We start from the raw sequence: 18399 nt of genomic DNA, 5'->3' as shown, positions 1-18399 counted from the left end.
CAGATCTTTTTCACCATTGCTTTGACAGCTTTTGCAATCCCCCCTACAATAAATAAAGGATGCACGTCTTATGTGAGTCAAATTAACGTTTAGGTAGTGATGGAAGGGCACAAGAAGCCGAGTCAATAGTGTTATCTCTTGTCATCATCTCTTCTCATCTACTAATTATAATAAAAGAAATCTTTTTTTTAAATTTTTTTCTCTACATACAAAATCAACATTTTTTAGAATATTTTACCTAATATCTGAAATACTATTTTTTTCCTTCATTTTTCTATAAATTGTCCAATTCAAGTGTTTTTATATTACATTATAGTATTTTCAATAATACTAGAAAAATATTATAATACAGTATAAAATAAATACTAAATGAAAATATTTTATATTTATAATATTTTTTAATAATAATATTAGAAAATTTATTTTTTAACAATATATTATATTTTTTTAATATGTTATAGTATTTTTGGTACTGTTGAAAATACTATAATACAGTGAAAAATATTATAAGAAAAATAAGAAAAAACATGATGGGTGACTTGGGGTTATTTCAAATATTACGTAAAAGACTAGGTGTCGTTTTGATTTTTTTTTTTTGGGAATTCTAAAAATGAGGGGTGCGAAAAACCATTATTTTTTAGTAGGTTTTATAGTATTTTTGTTACTATGATCAAAATACTGTAACAGATTAAAATATTATAATACATACAATTTTTTTTTGAAGAACAGTTTAATTTTTTTAAATTATAAATCATTATTTAAAAATAAAAGAGAAAATATCTGAATATATTTTTGTAAAGTAAAGTAGAATCGCACATTAAATGTATCTAAAATGTTTCGAGAATAAAGTCAAAATGGTGAGTTCGAAGAAGGAAGAAGATGACAATGATGATTGTGACAACAGAGTAAAAGTAGTCCATTGATGTGATGAGTCGGAATTATGTTATCAATGCCATGCTGCATAACCAAAGTGGAGACTTGCAATCTCTTCTTCCTCCTCTCCTCATACCAATTGTGTTGATGGCTCCACGACTCCACATCTTCTTCTTCCCTCTCATGGCCGCAGGCCACATCATCCCCATGGTGGACATCGCCAGGCTCTTCGTCGGTCGCGGCGTCAAGGCCACTTTGCTTGCGCCCGCTCCTAAACCGCCCCTGCTCGATCACTGCGTCAAGAAGGCTCGCGACCTCGGCCAACATATTGACCTCCTCCTGCTTCCTCTCCCACCATCTCCCACTGGCTCGCCGGAGCGCCCGACCTTCCTCACCTCCCCGGCAATGTCGCTCGAGTTCTTCAGAGCCCTGGAGCATCTCCGCGAACCGCTCGAACGAGCTCTCAGAGAACACCGGCCGAACTGCATCATCTCCGACATGTTCTTGCCGTGGACAGCTGACGCCGCTCGCCGGCTCGGCATACCGAGGCTCGTCTTCCACGGCATGGGCTTCTTTCCTCTCTGTGTGCTGGATAGCTTGGATCGACACCTGACCGGGAGCAACACGAGGTTCGGTGACAGCGATGTCGTGGTGGTGCCCGGCCTCCCGCATCCAGTGTCGATGAAGAGATCGCAGCTGCATGACTCGGTCGAAACGAGGAATGATTTCAGCGCGTTCATGGAGAGGATCACGGAGTCTGAGATTGGAAGCCACGGGGCGGTGGTCAATAGCTTCTTCGAGATGGAAGCCGACTACGTTGACCACTACCGGGACGTGATGGGAAGGAAGGCGTGGCACATCGGACCAGTGTCTCTGTGGAACAGAGACGCCGACGAACTCGCGGAGAGAGGAGGAGCATCGGACAACTACAGAAGCATTCTCACTTGGTTGGATTCGAAGCCTTCCAATTCGGTGGTTTACGTCTGTTTCGGGAGCCTGTGCCACCTGACGGCGGCTCAGCTGCATCAGCTGGGATTTGGATTGGAGGCCTCCAGCCATGGCTTCATCTGGGCGATCAACGGCGCCGAGCAACACCTCGGAGGAAGGCAGGAGAAGGTCGAAGAACGAGGGAAGGGATTGATGGTACGAGGATGGGGGCCGCAGCGGCCGATACTGAACCACCGGGCGGTGGGGGCGTTCATTACGCACTGCGGGTGGAACTCGGTGGTGGAGGCCGTGAGCGCCGGCGTGCCGATGATCACCTGGCCCATGTTCGCGGAGCAGTTCTACAACGAGAAGCTGGTCGTCCAGGTGCTGCGGGTCGGGGTGAGCGTCGGGCCGGGGGTGTGGGGGATGGAGCAGGAGAAGAAGCCGGTGGTGGGCGGAGCCGCGATCGCAGCAGCGGTGGCGCAGCTGATGGACGGCGGGGGGGAGGCCGAGGAGGGCATGAGGAAGAGAGCCGCTGCGCTGAAGCAGAAGGCGAGGGACGCTGTGGGCGTTGGCGGCTCATCCTATCTCGAAATGGATCGACTGATACATGAGCTTTCAGTTAGCGAGGGCGATGCCGTCGACTCCCGGACGGGAAGCAGGTGCGGTTGATGGTGGAGGGGTCGCTTAGATGTCGAGCTCACCAATTAAATTCTTCGTCTTCCACGGTTTGTCACAGCCAATCGTGGTTGCTGCCCGCCGAATGATGGCTGGTCGCCCCCATCCCGCATGCCCTTTTATCTGCAAACGGTTCAACAGAAGAGCTCTTCTTCCATGGAGGTCATGGCGGCAAGTCAACCATGTATGTTCTTCTACTTTCACTTTTCTTTGTGGTGCTGTCATTGGAATAAGCTAATCGATATTATTTATTTTATAAATAATGATAAAATTTATTAATATTATTTTAAAAGTTTTGATATGGATATGTTAATCATTTTAAGTAATTTTATTTTAAAAAATCTTTTAGAAATAGATGGGTTCTTTTAAGTTTCCTCTTTTTAGTTCTATTTAAAGATAGCATCAATGAAATAATTTTTAGATGTTTTTTTTCTCTCTCACCTTATTCTCTTTCTAGTTAACAACAATTGGTACAAAGCTACAGATAGATGTGGAGAGTTAAAAGAGTAGAAGAATACAAATTTAGAGGCCTAAAAAGTCAAAGATCTTTAAAACATTAGAGATTTAGATGCATGGATCCAAAAGGTCAATGATCTATAATAGTGAGAGGTAGAAAGTAGATTGAAGTCGTAGCTTTTCTTTCTTCTATTAGCTTTTATATTGTATTGTATTGTATTGTATTGTATTGTATTGTATTGTATTGTATTGTCGTAGCATATATCAATGATCCTTCGATTTTAATGGTCCATTAGAATATACCGATTGATAACTTTACAAAGTCAAAGGAGAGAATCTAGAGTACCTAAACAAGCACCAGGGATAATATGGACTAATGCATAAAAGACAAAAGACCTATCTTGGAAATAATTGGATACATCCGAGCAGATATGGGATCTATCAAGTAAGTGCAGCTTCAAGCACTTGGCACTAACTTTGAAAACCTACGCATGGAATCAAGTGAATAAGTTTTTTTTTATTATTTTTCAACGATGGTGATAAGATGGAAGATGTTGCTATCTATCGTAGAGAAAGTCGATGGGGACAGTGACACCAAAACTTAATAATTTTATTATCTCTCCTATTGAAGAATCTAAAGACATTGATGAACTTATTAATTGATGAGTTATAAAGTTTTTTTTATTTGTTCACCAACAAAAAAAAAAAAAAATCAACCGATAAGATAATAAAATCTATCAACACAAGGGACAAAAACAAGGGAAATGTGAAGATTCAATCCGAGAAATATTCAATTCAAACTATTTTTAATATTTTATTTATTCTAGATTTGAAAACTAATTTGCTTAGTGTTTGTTATACAGCTTCAAGAGAAAGGCTATGAGATCATTATTAAGATAGGAGTTTACCGAATTTAATATTCATATATTTCCTTTATCTCTCAATAATATTTCTCACCCTTGTCTAAAGACAAAATTAAAGAATCTGACATGGTTACGATACTTAAGATTTCGACATTAAAATTTTAGTGGATTAACAGCTTTATAAAAGAAAATTTGGTAAGAATGTGTTGTCGGCAAACAATATCATGAATAGTTTCCCAAGGCAAAATCATAGAGAGTAAAAAGAGGCATTAGGGTTGGTTACTCCATTCTATAAATCCAACATCTAATGGAGGTGAAAGATACCTCATTAAGTCGGAAACTATGAGTATATTTCTTGTAGGAAAAGTATGAGACATTCTTAGCATTTAAGAACTACAAAAACATATTGAAAAAAAGGTTGGAAGGCCTATAAAGATTCTTTGCACTGATGGTGGTGGTGGAGACCACAACTCATAAGAAATTGTAAATTTTTGTGAGGTGCATGCAATCTAAGAGGCAACTTATAATAGCTTCTATACCTCATAAGAACAGTTATAGTGCAGAGCTTACTAAAAATAAGTTCAATTCCAAATAATTTTCAATCTAAGGTAGTTATTTGGAGTATTCTTAGGACATCTGTTCAAAATATAACTCATGAAAAGTATTGATAGAATGTGAACTGATAACATATGAGATTTCCGATGATATTTTTCTAATTGTACGAGGAAATCTCGCTACTCAATTAGAAAAATTCTCTGTTTCAATATGTATAAATAGATACCGTATCAAACTAATTGAAGCGTGTTTTTTTCATTTACACTTTATTCTTCATTTTACCATGGTATTAGAACAGCGAAAAGAGCGAGAAAGAGTTGCCGCAACCACATTCGTGAGCGAGGCTTTGCCCTTGCTTCTGGCCAGCGACCATCGCCGCCGTCGCTATTTCCCGGCCAGCACCCCCCCTCGTTGCGCTACAACCGCCCTCCAACCGCTCATGCCCCATCCCGCCCCATCCCGCTTGAGCGAGAAAGGGACTCCCCATCCCACCTTCCACCGTAGTCATCCTTAGCCGAGCCTTCGCTGGAGATGATGTTGCCAGCGTCCCGTCCCATCGCCCGCCTCACCTTGAGTTGTGCGGCTGCGGCTGTGACCAATCCAAGAACTTGGTGGACATCTTCTCCTTGATGTCTCGTATTAGCTCGATCACTTCCATCGGCGAGGAATCAACGATGGTCATCTGGATTCCCATGGGGTACACGTAGTTGCCATAGAAGCCTTCCTGCGACAGCAGTTGGTGCATAAGGTGGCGGGTGTTGCCGCCTTTCCAATCACCGAACTAAACTAAACGTTGCGATCTGCACCGATTGCAGCCAACCCTTCTCACTAGCAACGAGCGAATAGTTGCAGCCCTCTGCCATTACTCTCTGAACTGTATCGATTGCAGTTCTTCTTCAATGACGATCCTCCAGGAATGGACTCCCCGACTTCACCCTTGATCCGACATACGCGGCTCGTCTGAGGAGCTGCTGGCCACACTCCGGTGGTGAACATAACCTCTTCCCCATGCTCTCTTCTTCTTACTCGTTGTTGTAGATTCCTGATCACTGCCACGCTACCAGGAGCAGCCATCCTTGCTAAGCATTGTTGGGCCCAGTCTGCATTGCAACAGCGCCCGAGCACCGAGGTGAGTGCAGCTTCGCTGCATCTTGCTCCACCTTACACAACACATTTTGGAAGAGCTCAACGTCGCAAGGGAGCTCAAGCGGCCTAGCGATGGTATACCCGACGAGCAACATCCGGAACCACTCCCACTCTCTTGCTACCCATCACTGTGTCGCTGCTAAGCAAAGTACAGTGGTGATCTTCGACGATGAAGCACGTAGCAACACTCTTCACGTTCTTCACCGCCCAGATCCCCAACCACATAATTGCTATACAGAAATCTGCAGCTTTACTTAATATTGCACAGAGCTAAACGCCTCCTTCAACAAAGAACTCATTTGCCAGCAATCCACCTTAGGCGATAACACTTCTTTCTCCCTTATCATTGTCATCACTACATACTTCCACTTTGCTCCCTCATATTGATACATATCTTCCATATGTCCTCATCATCTACTTCTCACGCTCTAGTTACTGTTCCCGTAGGGAACCATAGTACTTTTCCACATACATACCTTATCTCCATCAATGCAGTAACCCTCATCCCCTTCAAGTTATCCAAAGGTGGCAACTACGTATCCTGACGTGCTCAATTCTCTAATCTCCTATTTGGCTATGATTTACTAGGCTATGTCGATGACTCTCTTCATTGTCCACTAGCGATGTTCAACATCCCAGGAGCACCCAATCCAATGCTAGTCATAGGTGTCCTACAAGCTAATCACGTGAGTGATGACATGTGTGACTTGACACGCAGTTTTTTTTGTTTATATTTTAATATTTTTTCACTTTATATTATCTGTTGTTTGAATATATTGTGATGTCTATGGATCTATGCAATGAGAATCGAATCGTGATGAGATCACGATAATAAGATCGATTCGCCTTTAAACACAGATCCTAAATAATCTCAATCATAGGTTACTCGAGAGGGACATCGAGATAACCAGACAGACTGGTGTGTTGTATACCTGTTCATATAATGGTTGCAGTTGGTCTCATTGCTACTCATGTGAGGACACTAGAGATACAGTACATATGCTCATTGGAGAATGAGTTCATTGATTGATCCGCTTATGGAATGCTGGATGGTTGATGATGCCTTATTATTAGACAATGATTCCGTAGTACTAGTGACATATCTAGCCTTTAGACTTGAGATATCAAGGATATTCTATATAAGTACTCCATTCTTTGATACCAGACTTATAGGTCTGGAGGTTCCAAATCTAGCACAGTCAATCATTGGGAGTGGTAGCCAATTTTACGATGACTATTAAGTGTCGATAGAGGATCATCCACTCTCAGTATCATGAGAGAAATATCCAATGTGTTCTTACTCAAACAAATCCTTGGCCAATGTCATTAAGATTGAGAGAGAAAGAGTTCTTTGGGAGAATCCGATTAGAGCGAGACTCGATTAGAAACCGTATGGGTCTGACAATACCATGCCCGGTATATGGTCTTTGGGATATTAGATGGATTAGAGACTATAAGTATATGGTAACTAAGGACAGATAGGTCTAATGGATTGAATTCCCCTATATCGTTTGGGGACTACGGCGTAGTGGCCTAGTACGTTCGTAGTCGATGAGTCGAGTGAATTATTATGAAGATAATAATTCACCGAGCAAGAAGAAATTTTGATAGGTATGACTCACGCCTAGCTCGATATTGGACCTAAAGGGTCACACATATATGATAGACATTGTGCTAGTCATAAGTGCCCAGCAAGCCAATCACGTAAGTGATGGCACGTGTGACTTGATACAGAATCTTTTTGCTTATTATATTTTGGCATATATCACTTTATAACTATTGCATAAAAGCATATATATTGTGATGTCCTTGGATTTGTGCAATGGGAATCGGATCGTGATGAGATCACGATAATGAGATCGATTCACCTTTAAACACATATCCTAAATAATCCCGGTCATAGGTTACTCGAGAGGGACATCGTGATAACCGGATAGACTGGTGTGCTGTATACCCGTCCATATGATGGATGCAGCTGGTCTCATAGCTGCTCGTGTAGGGACACTAGGGATACAGTATAGGTGCTCATTGGAGAATGAGTTCACTGATTGATCCGCTTACGGAATGCTGGATGGTTGATGATGCCTTATTGTCAGACAACGATTCCGTAGTCCTAGTGGTGTATCTGGTTCTTAGACTTGAGACACCAAGGATGTCCTGTATGAGTGCTCCACTCTTTGATACCAGACTTATAGGTTTGGCTGTTCCCAGATCTAGTACAGCTGGTCATTGGGAGTGGTAGTCGACCTTACGAGGGCTATTGAGTGTCGATAGAGGATCATCCACTCTCGGTATCATGAGAGGAATATCCCATGTGTTCTTGCTCAGACAAATCCCTGGCCAGGGTCATTCGGGTTGAGAGAGAAAGAGTTCTCCGGGAGAATCCGATTAGAGCGAGACTCGAGTAGAAACCGTATGGGTCTGACAGCACCATGCTCGATATACGGTCTCTGGGATATTAGATGGATGAGGGACTATAGGTACATGGTAACTGAGGACAGACAGGTCCAATGGATTGGATTCCCCTGTATCGTCTGGGGACTACGACGTAGTGGCCTAGTACTTCCGTAGTCGATGAGTCGAGTGAATTATTACAGAGATAATAATTCACTGAGTTAGAAGGAGTTCTGACAGGTATGACTCACGGCCAGCTCGATATTGGGCCTAGAGGGTCACACACATATGGTAGGCATTGCGATGAGTAGAGGTTCGGATATGAGATATCCGACGGAGCCCTTGTCTTATTGGATGCAGATCCAATACCCACTAGGGAAAGGACCCATTAGGGTTTTGACACGGGATCTCTATAAATAGGAGGGATTCACAGCCTCATAGGCTAGAGTCTTTGCTTGCCCTTCCTATTCTCCTCTCCCTCTCCACCTCAGAGTAGGCCTGGAGTTTTGAGGAGCGTCGTCGCAACCCTGCTGTGTGGATCACCGCTAGAGAGGAGGACGCTTGACCTCCTTCACCCTCTCCTAAGGATCTGCAAGGAAACAGGGATATACGATCTCCCTAGGTAACACAATCTCTATACGCAGTTTTGTGTTTTTGCGGATTTTGCGCATCAATCTTCGCACGACGATGAACATCCTTTTGGGAATCGGGGATTTTTGTTTTCTTGTTCTTCCGCTGCGCATATGATGTCGCCCCCCTATGATTTCCCAACACATTGCGATGAGTAGAGGTTCAGATATGTGATATCCACCGGAGCAACTATCTTATTGGATATCCAATAAACCCATGAATTATAGGATCCTATGGATGAGATTCAATAATAGCTCATAAGAGATTATTGAATAGAGATCCACTAATCTAAGAGGCTTGAGTAGTTGGATGAAGATCCAATACCCAATAGGGCAGAATCCATTAGGGTTAAGTTGACAGGGGACCACTATAAATAGGAGGGAATAAGTGGTTCATAAGCTAGAGCTTTTTGGTTGCCTCTCCTATTCTTCTCCCTCTCTCTACCTCAGATAGCAGGTCTGAGGTTTTGAGGAGCATTGTTGTAGCCCTATTGTATGGATCACCGTTAGAGAGGAGGGCGCTTGACCTCCTTCACCCTCTCATAGAGATCTGTAAGGATTCAGGGATATACGATCTCCCTAGGTAACACAATCTTTAATATACGCAGTTTTTTGTTTCACTGATTTTATGTACCAATTTTCACACGACGATGAACATATCTTTGAAAAATTAGGGATTTTGATTTTTATTCTTCTGCTGCACATGTGATGTCACCTCCCAAGATTTCCCAACATCCATTACTAAATCCGAACCACAAACTATGGTTACGCTAGGATAATCTCATCCTCCAAGCAATTTAAGCCTCAATCGCCAAATCCCTTCGCCTCACTCATATCTTGGTGACACTATTATCAAAGCTTGGTACAAGTTGTAAACCACCTTGGCAAATCGTTCAAGTACTCACATGCTTAGTCTCCTATCTAGTCTCATGAAAACAAAATAAGAGGGAATTACTATTATCGATTATCTACAAAATATAAAAATTATCATCGATAACTTGGCCTTGATAGGTCATTCCCTCAGTGATGAAGAAGTCACTGTCCATACCTTTAATGACATAGGAGATGAGTACAAGAAACTATCAGCAGTAATACAAGCATGTGAGTTATTAGTGTCATTCGAAGAACTCTACGATAAGCTGACTGACTTTGAGATATATCTAAAGCGCGAGGATAAATTGCTAGGGCCATATATCATAGCTCAAGTTAGTCAAAAATCCATGAGGAGGGGCAATCAATATAACAAGACTATAAACAAAGGTTTGAGCAAGATGTCTCCTAAACTTATGAGCTCCAAACAAACCATCCCTCCCCCATATCATCAACATTTCAATCATAACTACTAAGGTGGCGACTTCAATTATCAGTAGTCCTAGCGCCCTAAACATATAAACCAACAAAGAGTTGTCTACCAATTGTATAATAAAATCGGCCACTCTGCAAAGGTCTATTGATCTCGACCCAGACTTCCTGCTCAATTACATTAGCCTCAAGCTAATCTCACAACTACTTCAAACACTAGTGATCATAATTGGATTGTGGACTCTAGCGCATCTTATCACATCACTTCTGATCTATAAAACTTATCCATCCACAACAACTATAACGGAAATAACGACATCATCATCGGTGATAGTAAAGGAATCCCTATTACTCATACTGGTTCCATAATACTTAATTCACCTACCATAACTTTTACACTCGATGATGTTCTATGTGCACATCATATTAAATGAAATCTTATTTCTATTTTTTAATTTTATAAATAAAATAATACCTCAATTAAAATTTTTCCTAACTCTTTTCTTGTCAAAGATTTGAGCACGAGCGCATCCTTAGTCCGAGGTCAGAGTAAGGACAATGTTTATGAATGACCACTAGTTCCATAAATAAAACAACCCACTATTTACTCTTTAGCTGCAACTCTAATTGATGTCTGACATTGTCGTCTTGGTCATCCCTCACCTTCTATTCAACATAAATTACTTTCTCGTTATTCTTTTCATACTCTTAAAAATAATAGCATTATAGCTCATTGTGATGCTTGTCTCAGTAATAAAAGTCATAGACTCCCTTTCGGCATATCCTCTATATCATGTTCTAAATAATTTAAAATTATTTATATTGATGTTTGGGGCCCTGCCCCAATCACTTCTTTTGACAAGTTAAGATTTTATATCATTTTCATAGATATTTTATTAAGTACACATGGATATACCCTCTCTATCATAAATATGAAGTTTTAATAATTTTCATCAACTTTAAAAAGTTGGTCGAAAACTTCTTTCAGTCTACAATTCAAACAGTTTACTCTGGTGGCGGAGGTGAATATCAAGCTCTTACATCCTACCTCTCAACCTGTGGCATCCAACACCTTAAGTCACCCCCACATACTCCTCAATTAGTTGGCTCTGCTGACCGCAAACATCGACATATAGCTGAAACTAGTCTCACACTTCTATATCAAGCCTCCATGCTAGTAACCTTTTGGTTTGTAGCCTTTCAAATTGTCGTCTACCTTATTAATCGTATTCTCACTCCAGTTCTCCAATACTAGTCACCATTTGAAAAACTATTTTCCAAATCCCTAAACCTTTAAAAACTCAAAGTATTTTGTTGTTTATATTATCCGTGGCTATATCCCTATGCCTCACACAAGATAACACCAAGATCTAAACATTGCATTTTCATAGGATACTCTCTTGAACATAATGTATTTCGATGCTACGAATCCAAATCTCAAAAAATCTTTATATCAAATCATGTTATTTTTGTGGAGTCTACCTTTCCATTTCAAAACTATAAGTCTCTTACCATACAAGCTACTCTAATAAATATACATCACTAGAGTATACCATCGATCCCCTCAAATGAGTCACTCACCACACCATTTAGTCCTTTTCCTAAGGATCCACACTCTCTTATTCTCCTGATTTAACGGCTCCTTACTCTCTCCATTGCTTCTCCTCTCCCTTCTTCACAAGCTTCACCTACTACTGAAGTAAAGTCCTCAGAAACACAACCATCTTCTTTACCCTCTTTTGGACCTAGTGACACTGATATACCTTAGCCTATCCTGACCCATGTCAATGCCTCTCCACCACCCATACCAATAACACAACCTACATCTCCTGGACATCCAATGACAACATGCTCGAAAAATGGTATTTTTAAACCATGTAAGGTTCTTGACCTACATGCTATCATAAAGTCCTCTCTTGAGACTAGTTAACCTACCATAATTACTCAAGCCCAAAAATCTCCACAAGGGCGTAAAACCATGTGTGAAGGATATGATGTCCTACTCCATAACTCTATATGGACTCTTGTATCCTTTCATCCTATACAAAACATCATCGGGTGTAAATGAGATTCGAATTAAGTGGAACCCAGATGGGTCCGTTGCTAGATATAAAACACGTCTAGTAGCCAAAGGGTTTCATCAACGACTTGGAGTTGACTTCACGACGTTTAGTCCCATTATTAAACCCATAATAATTCGACTTATCCTAAGTTTAGCCATCTCAAAAGGCTGGCACTTATAATAATTGGACGTTAATAATGACTTTCTACAAGGGACTCTAACTGAATATGTCTTTATGCAACAACCCCTTGACTTCGTTCATCATTAGTATCCAAAAATGTCTGCAAACTACAAAAAGCCATTTATGGACTCCATCAAGCTCCAAGAGCTTGGTATACTGAACTTGGATCGTTTCTAACATCAACAGGCTTCATCAACTCCAAGTCTGATACCTCATTATTCCTATGACAATAAAATGGAAACATAATATATCTTCTAGTATATGTGGACGATAACATAGGCAATGATCCCTTAGAGATTCAGGTATTTCTAAAACAATTGGCTGATTGATTCTCCCTCAAAGATCTAGGACCCTTGAGTTACTTTTTGAGAGTGGAAGCAACATTTATATTCTCATGTCTCCTCTTATCACAAAAAAAGTATATTAAAGACTTATTATCAAAGATAAATATGCAAGATGCAAAAAAGATTGTAACTCCCCTCTCTACAAGTGAATCACTCATATTATGTGATAGCATCCCTACTACAGACTTAATTTAATACCGACAAGTACTTGGATCCTTACAGTATTTGACTCTCATCCATCTAGATATCTCATTTGCGCTCAATAAATTATCTTAATACATGCACCAGCCTTCTACTATGCATTAGTCTGCGATTAAATAAATTTTACGGTATCTTAAAAAGACCCTCAATCATGGCCTCTTTCTCCGCAAACACACCCCACTTCATCTCCATGCCTTTACTAATGCTGATTGGGCATAAAACTTTAATGATAGAACATTTATGTCAGGGTATATTGTCTTTCTTAGATCTAATCCAATTAGTTGGAGTTCTAAGAAGCAAAAGACAATCACACGGTTTACGACTGAAGCTGAATATCATGCTATCACTACTACTACTGTTGAACTTAATTGGGTTACAAATCTCCTTAAGAAACTCAATGTCAGCTCTACCCTTACTCCTACAATATATTGTGACAATGTTGGAGCTACCTATTTATGTGTCAATCTAGTATTCCACTCACGTATGAAACAAATTGCTATCGACTTTCACTTCGTATGAGATCAAGTTGTCAGATATCAGCTACGTGTCTCTTATGTACATATGATTGATCAATTAGTAGACTCACTCACGAAGTCTCTCGCTCGTAAACTATTTTTATTGCATCGATCTAAGGTCAGTATCCTTGATAGGAGCTCAATCTTGTAGGGACATGATAACAGATTGAGATTTTCTCAACTGCATAGTAGATAAGATTTCTCCAACTGCACGAGGAAATCTCGCTGCTCTTAAGAAATTTTTTTTTTTCAACATGTATAAATAGACATCATATCAAGCTAACTGAAGCATGATTTTTTGCCTTTACACTTCATTCTTCATTTTATCATAAACCAGGTAGAAAGGTGCATTTTTTTAGGGTAAGTGATAGTATTTAGATTGTATAATTCTATTGTAAAAAAAAAACTATTAATTGTGATATTATTTTTAATGAAAAAATTCCGAATACAGGATGAAAATATTATTGAACAATCAGCATTAATAAATTTTGATAAAGATGAAGAATTCATCCTCTTAATTCAAGATCATTAGCCTATATCATAGTTCCACAAGGCTCAACGATAGGAGTAAAAACTAATGAAACTATAGATGTAAGATTCAGTTCATAGATAAGAAGGATTATAGGATATATGAACTTGACCAGTCCAAAGATCCATTAATGCATTTTGCTTAATTTTCATATTGTGATCTTATAACATTTGAAGATGTTGCGAAACAATCATAACGTGGAAAGGCGAAAGATGATGAAATTATAATAATTTAAAAAAATTATGGGAGTTAACCGATCTTCCTAAGGGCTAGAAGATAATTGGTATAAGTATGTGATGAAGTTAATAAATACAAAGCTCATTTAAGCATTGACTACAAATAGGTATTTACGCCACAAATGATTATTACATTAACATCACAAAACTCTTGGTTTATGTTTCAATTAGATGTGAAATCAACAATTCTTGTATGGAGACTTATATATATATATATATATATATATATATATATATATATATATATATATATATATATATATATATACATATACATATATATATATATATATATGTATATATATATGTATATATATATATGTATATGTATATATATATATATGTATATGTATACATATATATATATATATATATATATATATATATATATATATGTGTGTGTGTGTGTGTGTGTGTATATATATATGTATATATATATATATATACATATATATACATATATACATATATATACATATATATACATATATACATATATACATATATATACATATATATACATATATACATATATATACATATATATACATATATACATATATATACATATATATATATCAATTAATCTTAAAAATGAGCATAAAATATATAAATAAAAAAAAGTTCTATATGGACTAAAACAAACTCCAAAGACTTGGTATATAGATTCTTCTTATTTTTTTTGAAAAAGAAAATTCAGAAATACCTATATGAACATATACTTTTTTTTTTATTAGAGTTGAAGATGGAGGAAAAATGGTTCTTATATTATATGCTAGATGATCTGATTTATAGTAGAAATGATAGAGCCATATTTGATATATTTAAGTAATCGTTGAATTTGATGTATCATCTGATCTTGGAATGATGTATTATTTTCTCGGTGCAGAAGTGGTGCAATCTTACATTGACATCTCTATTTCCCAAAAGAAATATGCACTAAGTAAGTTTGGATAGATTTTAGATGACAAATTGTATTTCTATTTCAACTCCAACTGATTTGAGTTGGAAACTAACAAAAGATTGACAACACACCTTTTAATAAATGGTTAGAAGTTTTAATGTATTTGACTAGTAATATAATAATGCATGCGAAAAGTCTTATTAGTAGAAACATAGAAACTCCGAAACGATAGGGGCGCATCATCATCATCATCATCATCATCTTCTTCTTCTTCTTCTTTTTCTTCTTCTTCTTCTTCTGGCAACGAAGAGAATTTATTGATATCTACGAGCAGTATCAAATTCGGGTTATTGTTTAGAATGGGAGATGATAAGTCAGATTTAATTGGCTTCAACAAACAGTGACCGTGCAGGAGGAGATATTGATGATAGAAAAAGAAAAAGTATACCCAGTGTAAGTTTTTAATGCTTGGTTTGGTTGGTTGTAGAGCTATTTCATGGCTTTTAAAATAGCAATCGATTGTTTGTTGTCTGTCTTATCAACCACAACATTCATTTGTAGAGCCATATATATTATTATATATATAGTCGAGGAAAATTCTTAAGGAGATTCATTTTGAACGAGGAGGACCCCATTTCAATTTTTTTTGTGATAATTGCTCGGCAATCAAATATTTCAATAATATTTTGTTTTGTATTAAAGAAGTAAGTAAATTCATTGATGTCAAGTATCGCTGCTTCAAATGTATAAAAGAATTAAGTAAATACATTGATTTCAATAATTTTGTTTTGATACGATGGCTACCTTCTTTTCGACAACTTAATACAATATATCTTTATCCACAAAATAGAATATTAACATTTCTAAGAGACGCTCTGCTCTGCTCTGCTCTTTACGGTGGCATGAAATATCATCAACATTCTCACAATAAGATTGGGGGCTGTGTATCTATAGCTTAATTCTGATGTATGCTATCTTTAATGGAGGGTTGGAAGGATGATTGGCATCCTCAACTTGCTTATATTTCGTTAGAGAGATACTCTCCTATCATGGCTAAATCAAATGATATGATTCACATCAAATAAAGAATACAGAGGATCTCATGTACATCATGAGAGGTTTTGATTATGAATTTTATCGGATGGTTAGTGTGTTAAAAAAATATTATACTACCTTGAGTTTTCTTTCGCATCGGAAAAATAGAATGAAGTATTATTAAGTATCTTGGACCAAACCTCCTATCCAAATAAACGGTAAAATCCTCCCTCGTTCAGCTTAAATTATATATATCTATATACATATATAATACGATGATGATGATGATGATGATGATGATACCCTGTGAGACGGGGAATCGAGACACACCACCCAAGTCAAGTGGTGAGTCAAGACGACGACAACCTGCGCATCCCCACACCACGACTATCGCTTTCACGATGACCACCTTCTTCCTCACGCATTTTCCTCGCAACAGCTGGTCGTGTTATATTTATTCATCAGGTGTTATTTACAAGTTGATTTTACATTTTAAGTTACTTAATAATAATAATAATAATAATAATAATTATCGACAGACGTCGAGGAAAAAGGATCAAGGAATCTGATGCTTCTTGTCATCTCTTTCTTTCTTTTCTAGTCGATTGTAATGTACTGAGAAAACTATCTTTCTTTTTATTTTCATGTAAGAGATGACAAAAAAAAAAAGAAGATTTGTATATATCTAAACATCCTTGAAATTTCAATTCTATATTTCTCTTCTAACGGGCGTCTAGCAAAGATAGGGTGTGAAGCCGGTGGGCGGGTGGGGGCCCTTCCGGGAAAGAAACGGGTGAATTCACTTGACAACCGACCCTCGCCTCCCTCCCTAATGGCGGAGGACTGGTGGATGGATGGAGGCATCATTTTCGCAGCCCACCCGACGGGGCCAGTTTGCCCTTCTTGATCTCAAAGCCGTGCGACTGCTCTCGCTCGATTGGAAACACTCCCCCCCCTAACCTTAAGCCAAGCAACGCTCAACCGCTTCCTCTTCTGGTTTATTAACTCCTCTTCCTCCACTCTCTCATGGCGACACCGACAAAGAAGCCATAGCAGACCATACCAGAGGAAGAGGAGATATAAATCGAAAGACAGAGAGACACGTACCTCTCATCATGGCTTCCTCCAGCTTCCATGAAGAGGAGACGGACGATGGCTTCGTCTCCGCCGTCCGCCACGAGTCCCCGCAGCAGATCCCCGCCGCTCCTCAGTGCACACAGGAGTCGCTACAGCTGGATGACGGCGGGGGCGACGAGTCAGAGGACGACGACGACTTCGAATTCGCTTTCGTGATCAAGGACCCTGACGGCGGTCAGGACATTACCGCCGACGAGATCTTCTCCGACGGCCAGATCCGCCCCGTCTACCCCGTCTTCGGCCGCGCCCTCCTCCTCGCCGACGACGACGGCCTTAGCCGCCGCGGGAGAGCGGCGGCGGAGCTGGAGGAGGAGCGCGCGACCTCGGCGGTGCGGGGAACCCTCCGCCACCTCTTGATCGCGGAGCGGGAGGAGAACCTTGGCGCGTCATCGTCGTCCTCGTCCTTGGCGGCGGACGAGCTCGCTGGGGTCCCGCCGGGGACGTACTGCGTGTGGGCCCCCAGGTCGGCGGCGCTGACGCCGACTCGGTGCAAGAAGAGCCGATCCACGGGATCCTCCTCCCTACGGTGGCGGCTCCGGGACCTGGTGGTCGGGCGGAGCCACAGCGACGGGAAGGAGAAGTTCGTGTTTCTCGCAGCCGGGGAGGACAACGACAAGGAGAAGGAAAGCCGTTGCCGTGTAACCAAGACGGAGGAGACGGGGAAGGGCAAGGAGGACAAGGCGAAGGGGAAGCGTGGTGAGGCGACCGAGGTGGATATAGCCACCGCTCATCGGATCTATTACGGGCGCCGCGGCGGCGCCCGGAGGTCGTTCCTACCGTACAAGCAGGACTTGCTTGGCTACTTTGCGAATGTGAACGGGATTTAGCCGGAGGCATCGCCCTTTTTTGAATCTCTCTCTCTCTCTCTTTCTGTTCCTATCTTTAATGGTTATAATTTCTTAGCTAGAAGACCTCTTCTTCTTTTTTACTGTGGCCGTGTGAAGCTTGTTCGTGTTGACATGGAAGTACCAGTGTGACCGCTTTACACTTGTTGTGCTACTGTGTGCGTGGGGATGGGGGAATGGTCAACCTTCTGTCATTGACTAGTGTTGACCACCATGGTGCCTCGTAGGGTAGTGCACGTTGATGGCAATGGTGGTGTGTAATCATATTTACTAAACCCTAAGTTAGTGACATGACAAGACGATAATTTGCAACAACTCCTCCATGAAATATATAATCTAATCGAAGAGAAATGACCCATCATGTAATTATCATGAATTGATTCGATTTGTGGTCCCAGACAGTGACACCTGCTTTACACTTGGCGGAGATTGCTTTGTTAGTTTCGTAGACTTAAGCAAAAGATGAAATCGAAAGTAAGAAAATGGACATCTAAGTCACACAAAGAAGAAATGGAGACATGGAATTGATATGCTCGAGTGGTCCCTGCCATGGTGCTGCCAAACTTTGTGTGCGTGCTGAAGCTTGG

The 18399-nt window shown here is 40.0% G+C and overlaps 2 protein-coding genes across 2 annotated transcripts; both read left to right on the top strand.

Moving 5' to 3' along the window:
• The first annotated feature begins 963 nt into the window (after positions 1-963).
• LOC103978386 (scopoletin glucosyltransferase-like) lies at positions 964-2762 on the top strand. The gene has a single exon (XM_009394165.3). The coding sequence runs from the start codon at positions 1021-1023 to the stop codon at positions 2470-2472; it is 1452 nt and encodes a 483-aa protein (XP_009392440.3). The 5' UTR covers positions 964-1020; the 3' UTR covers positions 2473-2762.
• Positions 2763-16567: 13805 nt separating this feature from the next.
• LOC135607676 (uncharacterized) lies at positions 16568-17952 on the top strand. The gene has a single exon (XM_065099671.1). It carries the CDS (start codon positions 16946-16948, stop codon positions 17792-17794), a length of 849 nt encoding a protein of 282 aa, XP_064955743.1. The 5' UTR covers positions 16568-16945; the 3' UTR covers positions 17795-17952.
• The last annotated feature ends 447 nt before the right edge of the window (positions 17953-18399 follow it).

This window comes from Musa acuminata, chromosome BXJ2-3 (genome assembly GCF_036884655.1).
Source record: "Musa acuminata AAA Group cultivar baxijiao chromosome BXJ2-3, Cavendish_Baxijiao_AAA, whole genome shotgun sequence".
NCBI classification, from domain to species: Eukaryota; Viridiplantae; Streptophyta; class Magnoliopsida; order Zingiberales; family Musaceae; genus Musa; species Musa acuminata.
Note: the sequence above shows the minus strand (reverse complement) of the source record. Positions and strands in the feature narration are given on the sequence as shown.

Bases quoted from the DNA above. Each gene is read 5' to 3' on its own strand.
- LOC103978386 (XM_009394165.3), top strand. From the start codon at position 1,021: ATGGCTCCACGACTCCACATCTTCTTCTTCCCTCTCATGGCCGCAGGC.
- LOC135607676 (XM_065099671.1), top strand. From the start codon at position 16,946: ATGGCTTCCTCCAGCTTCCATGAAGAGGAGACGGACGATGGCTTCGTC.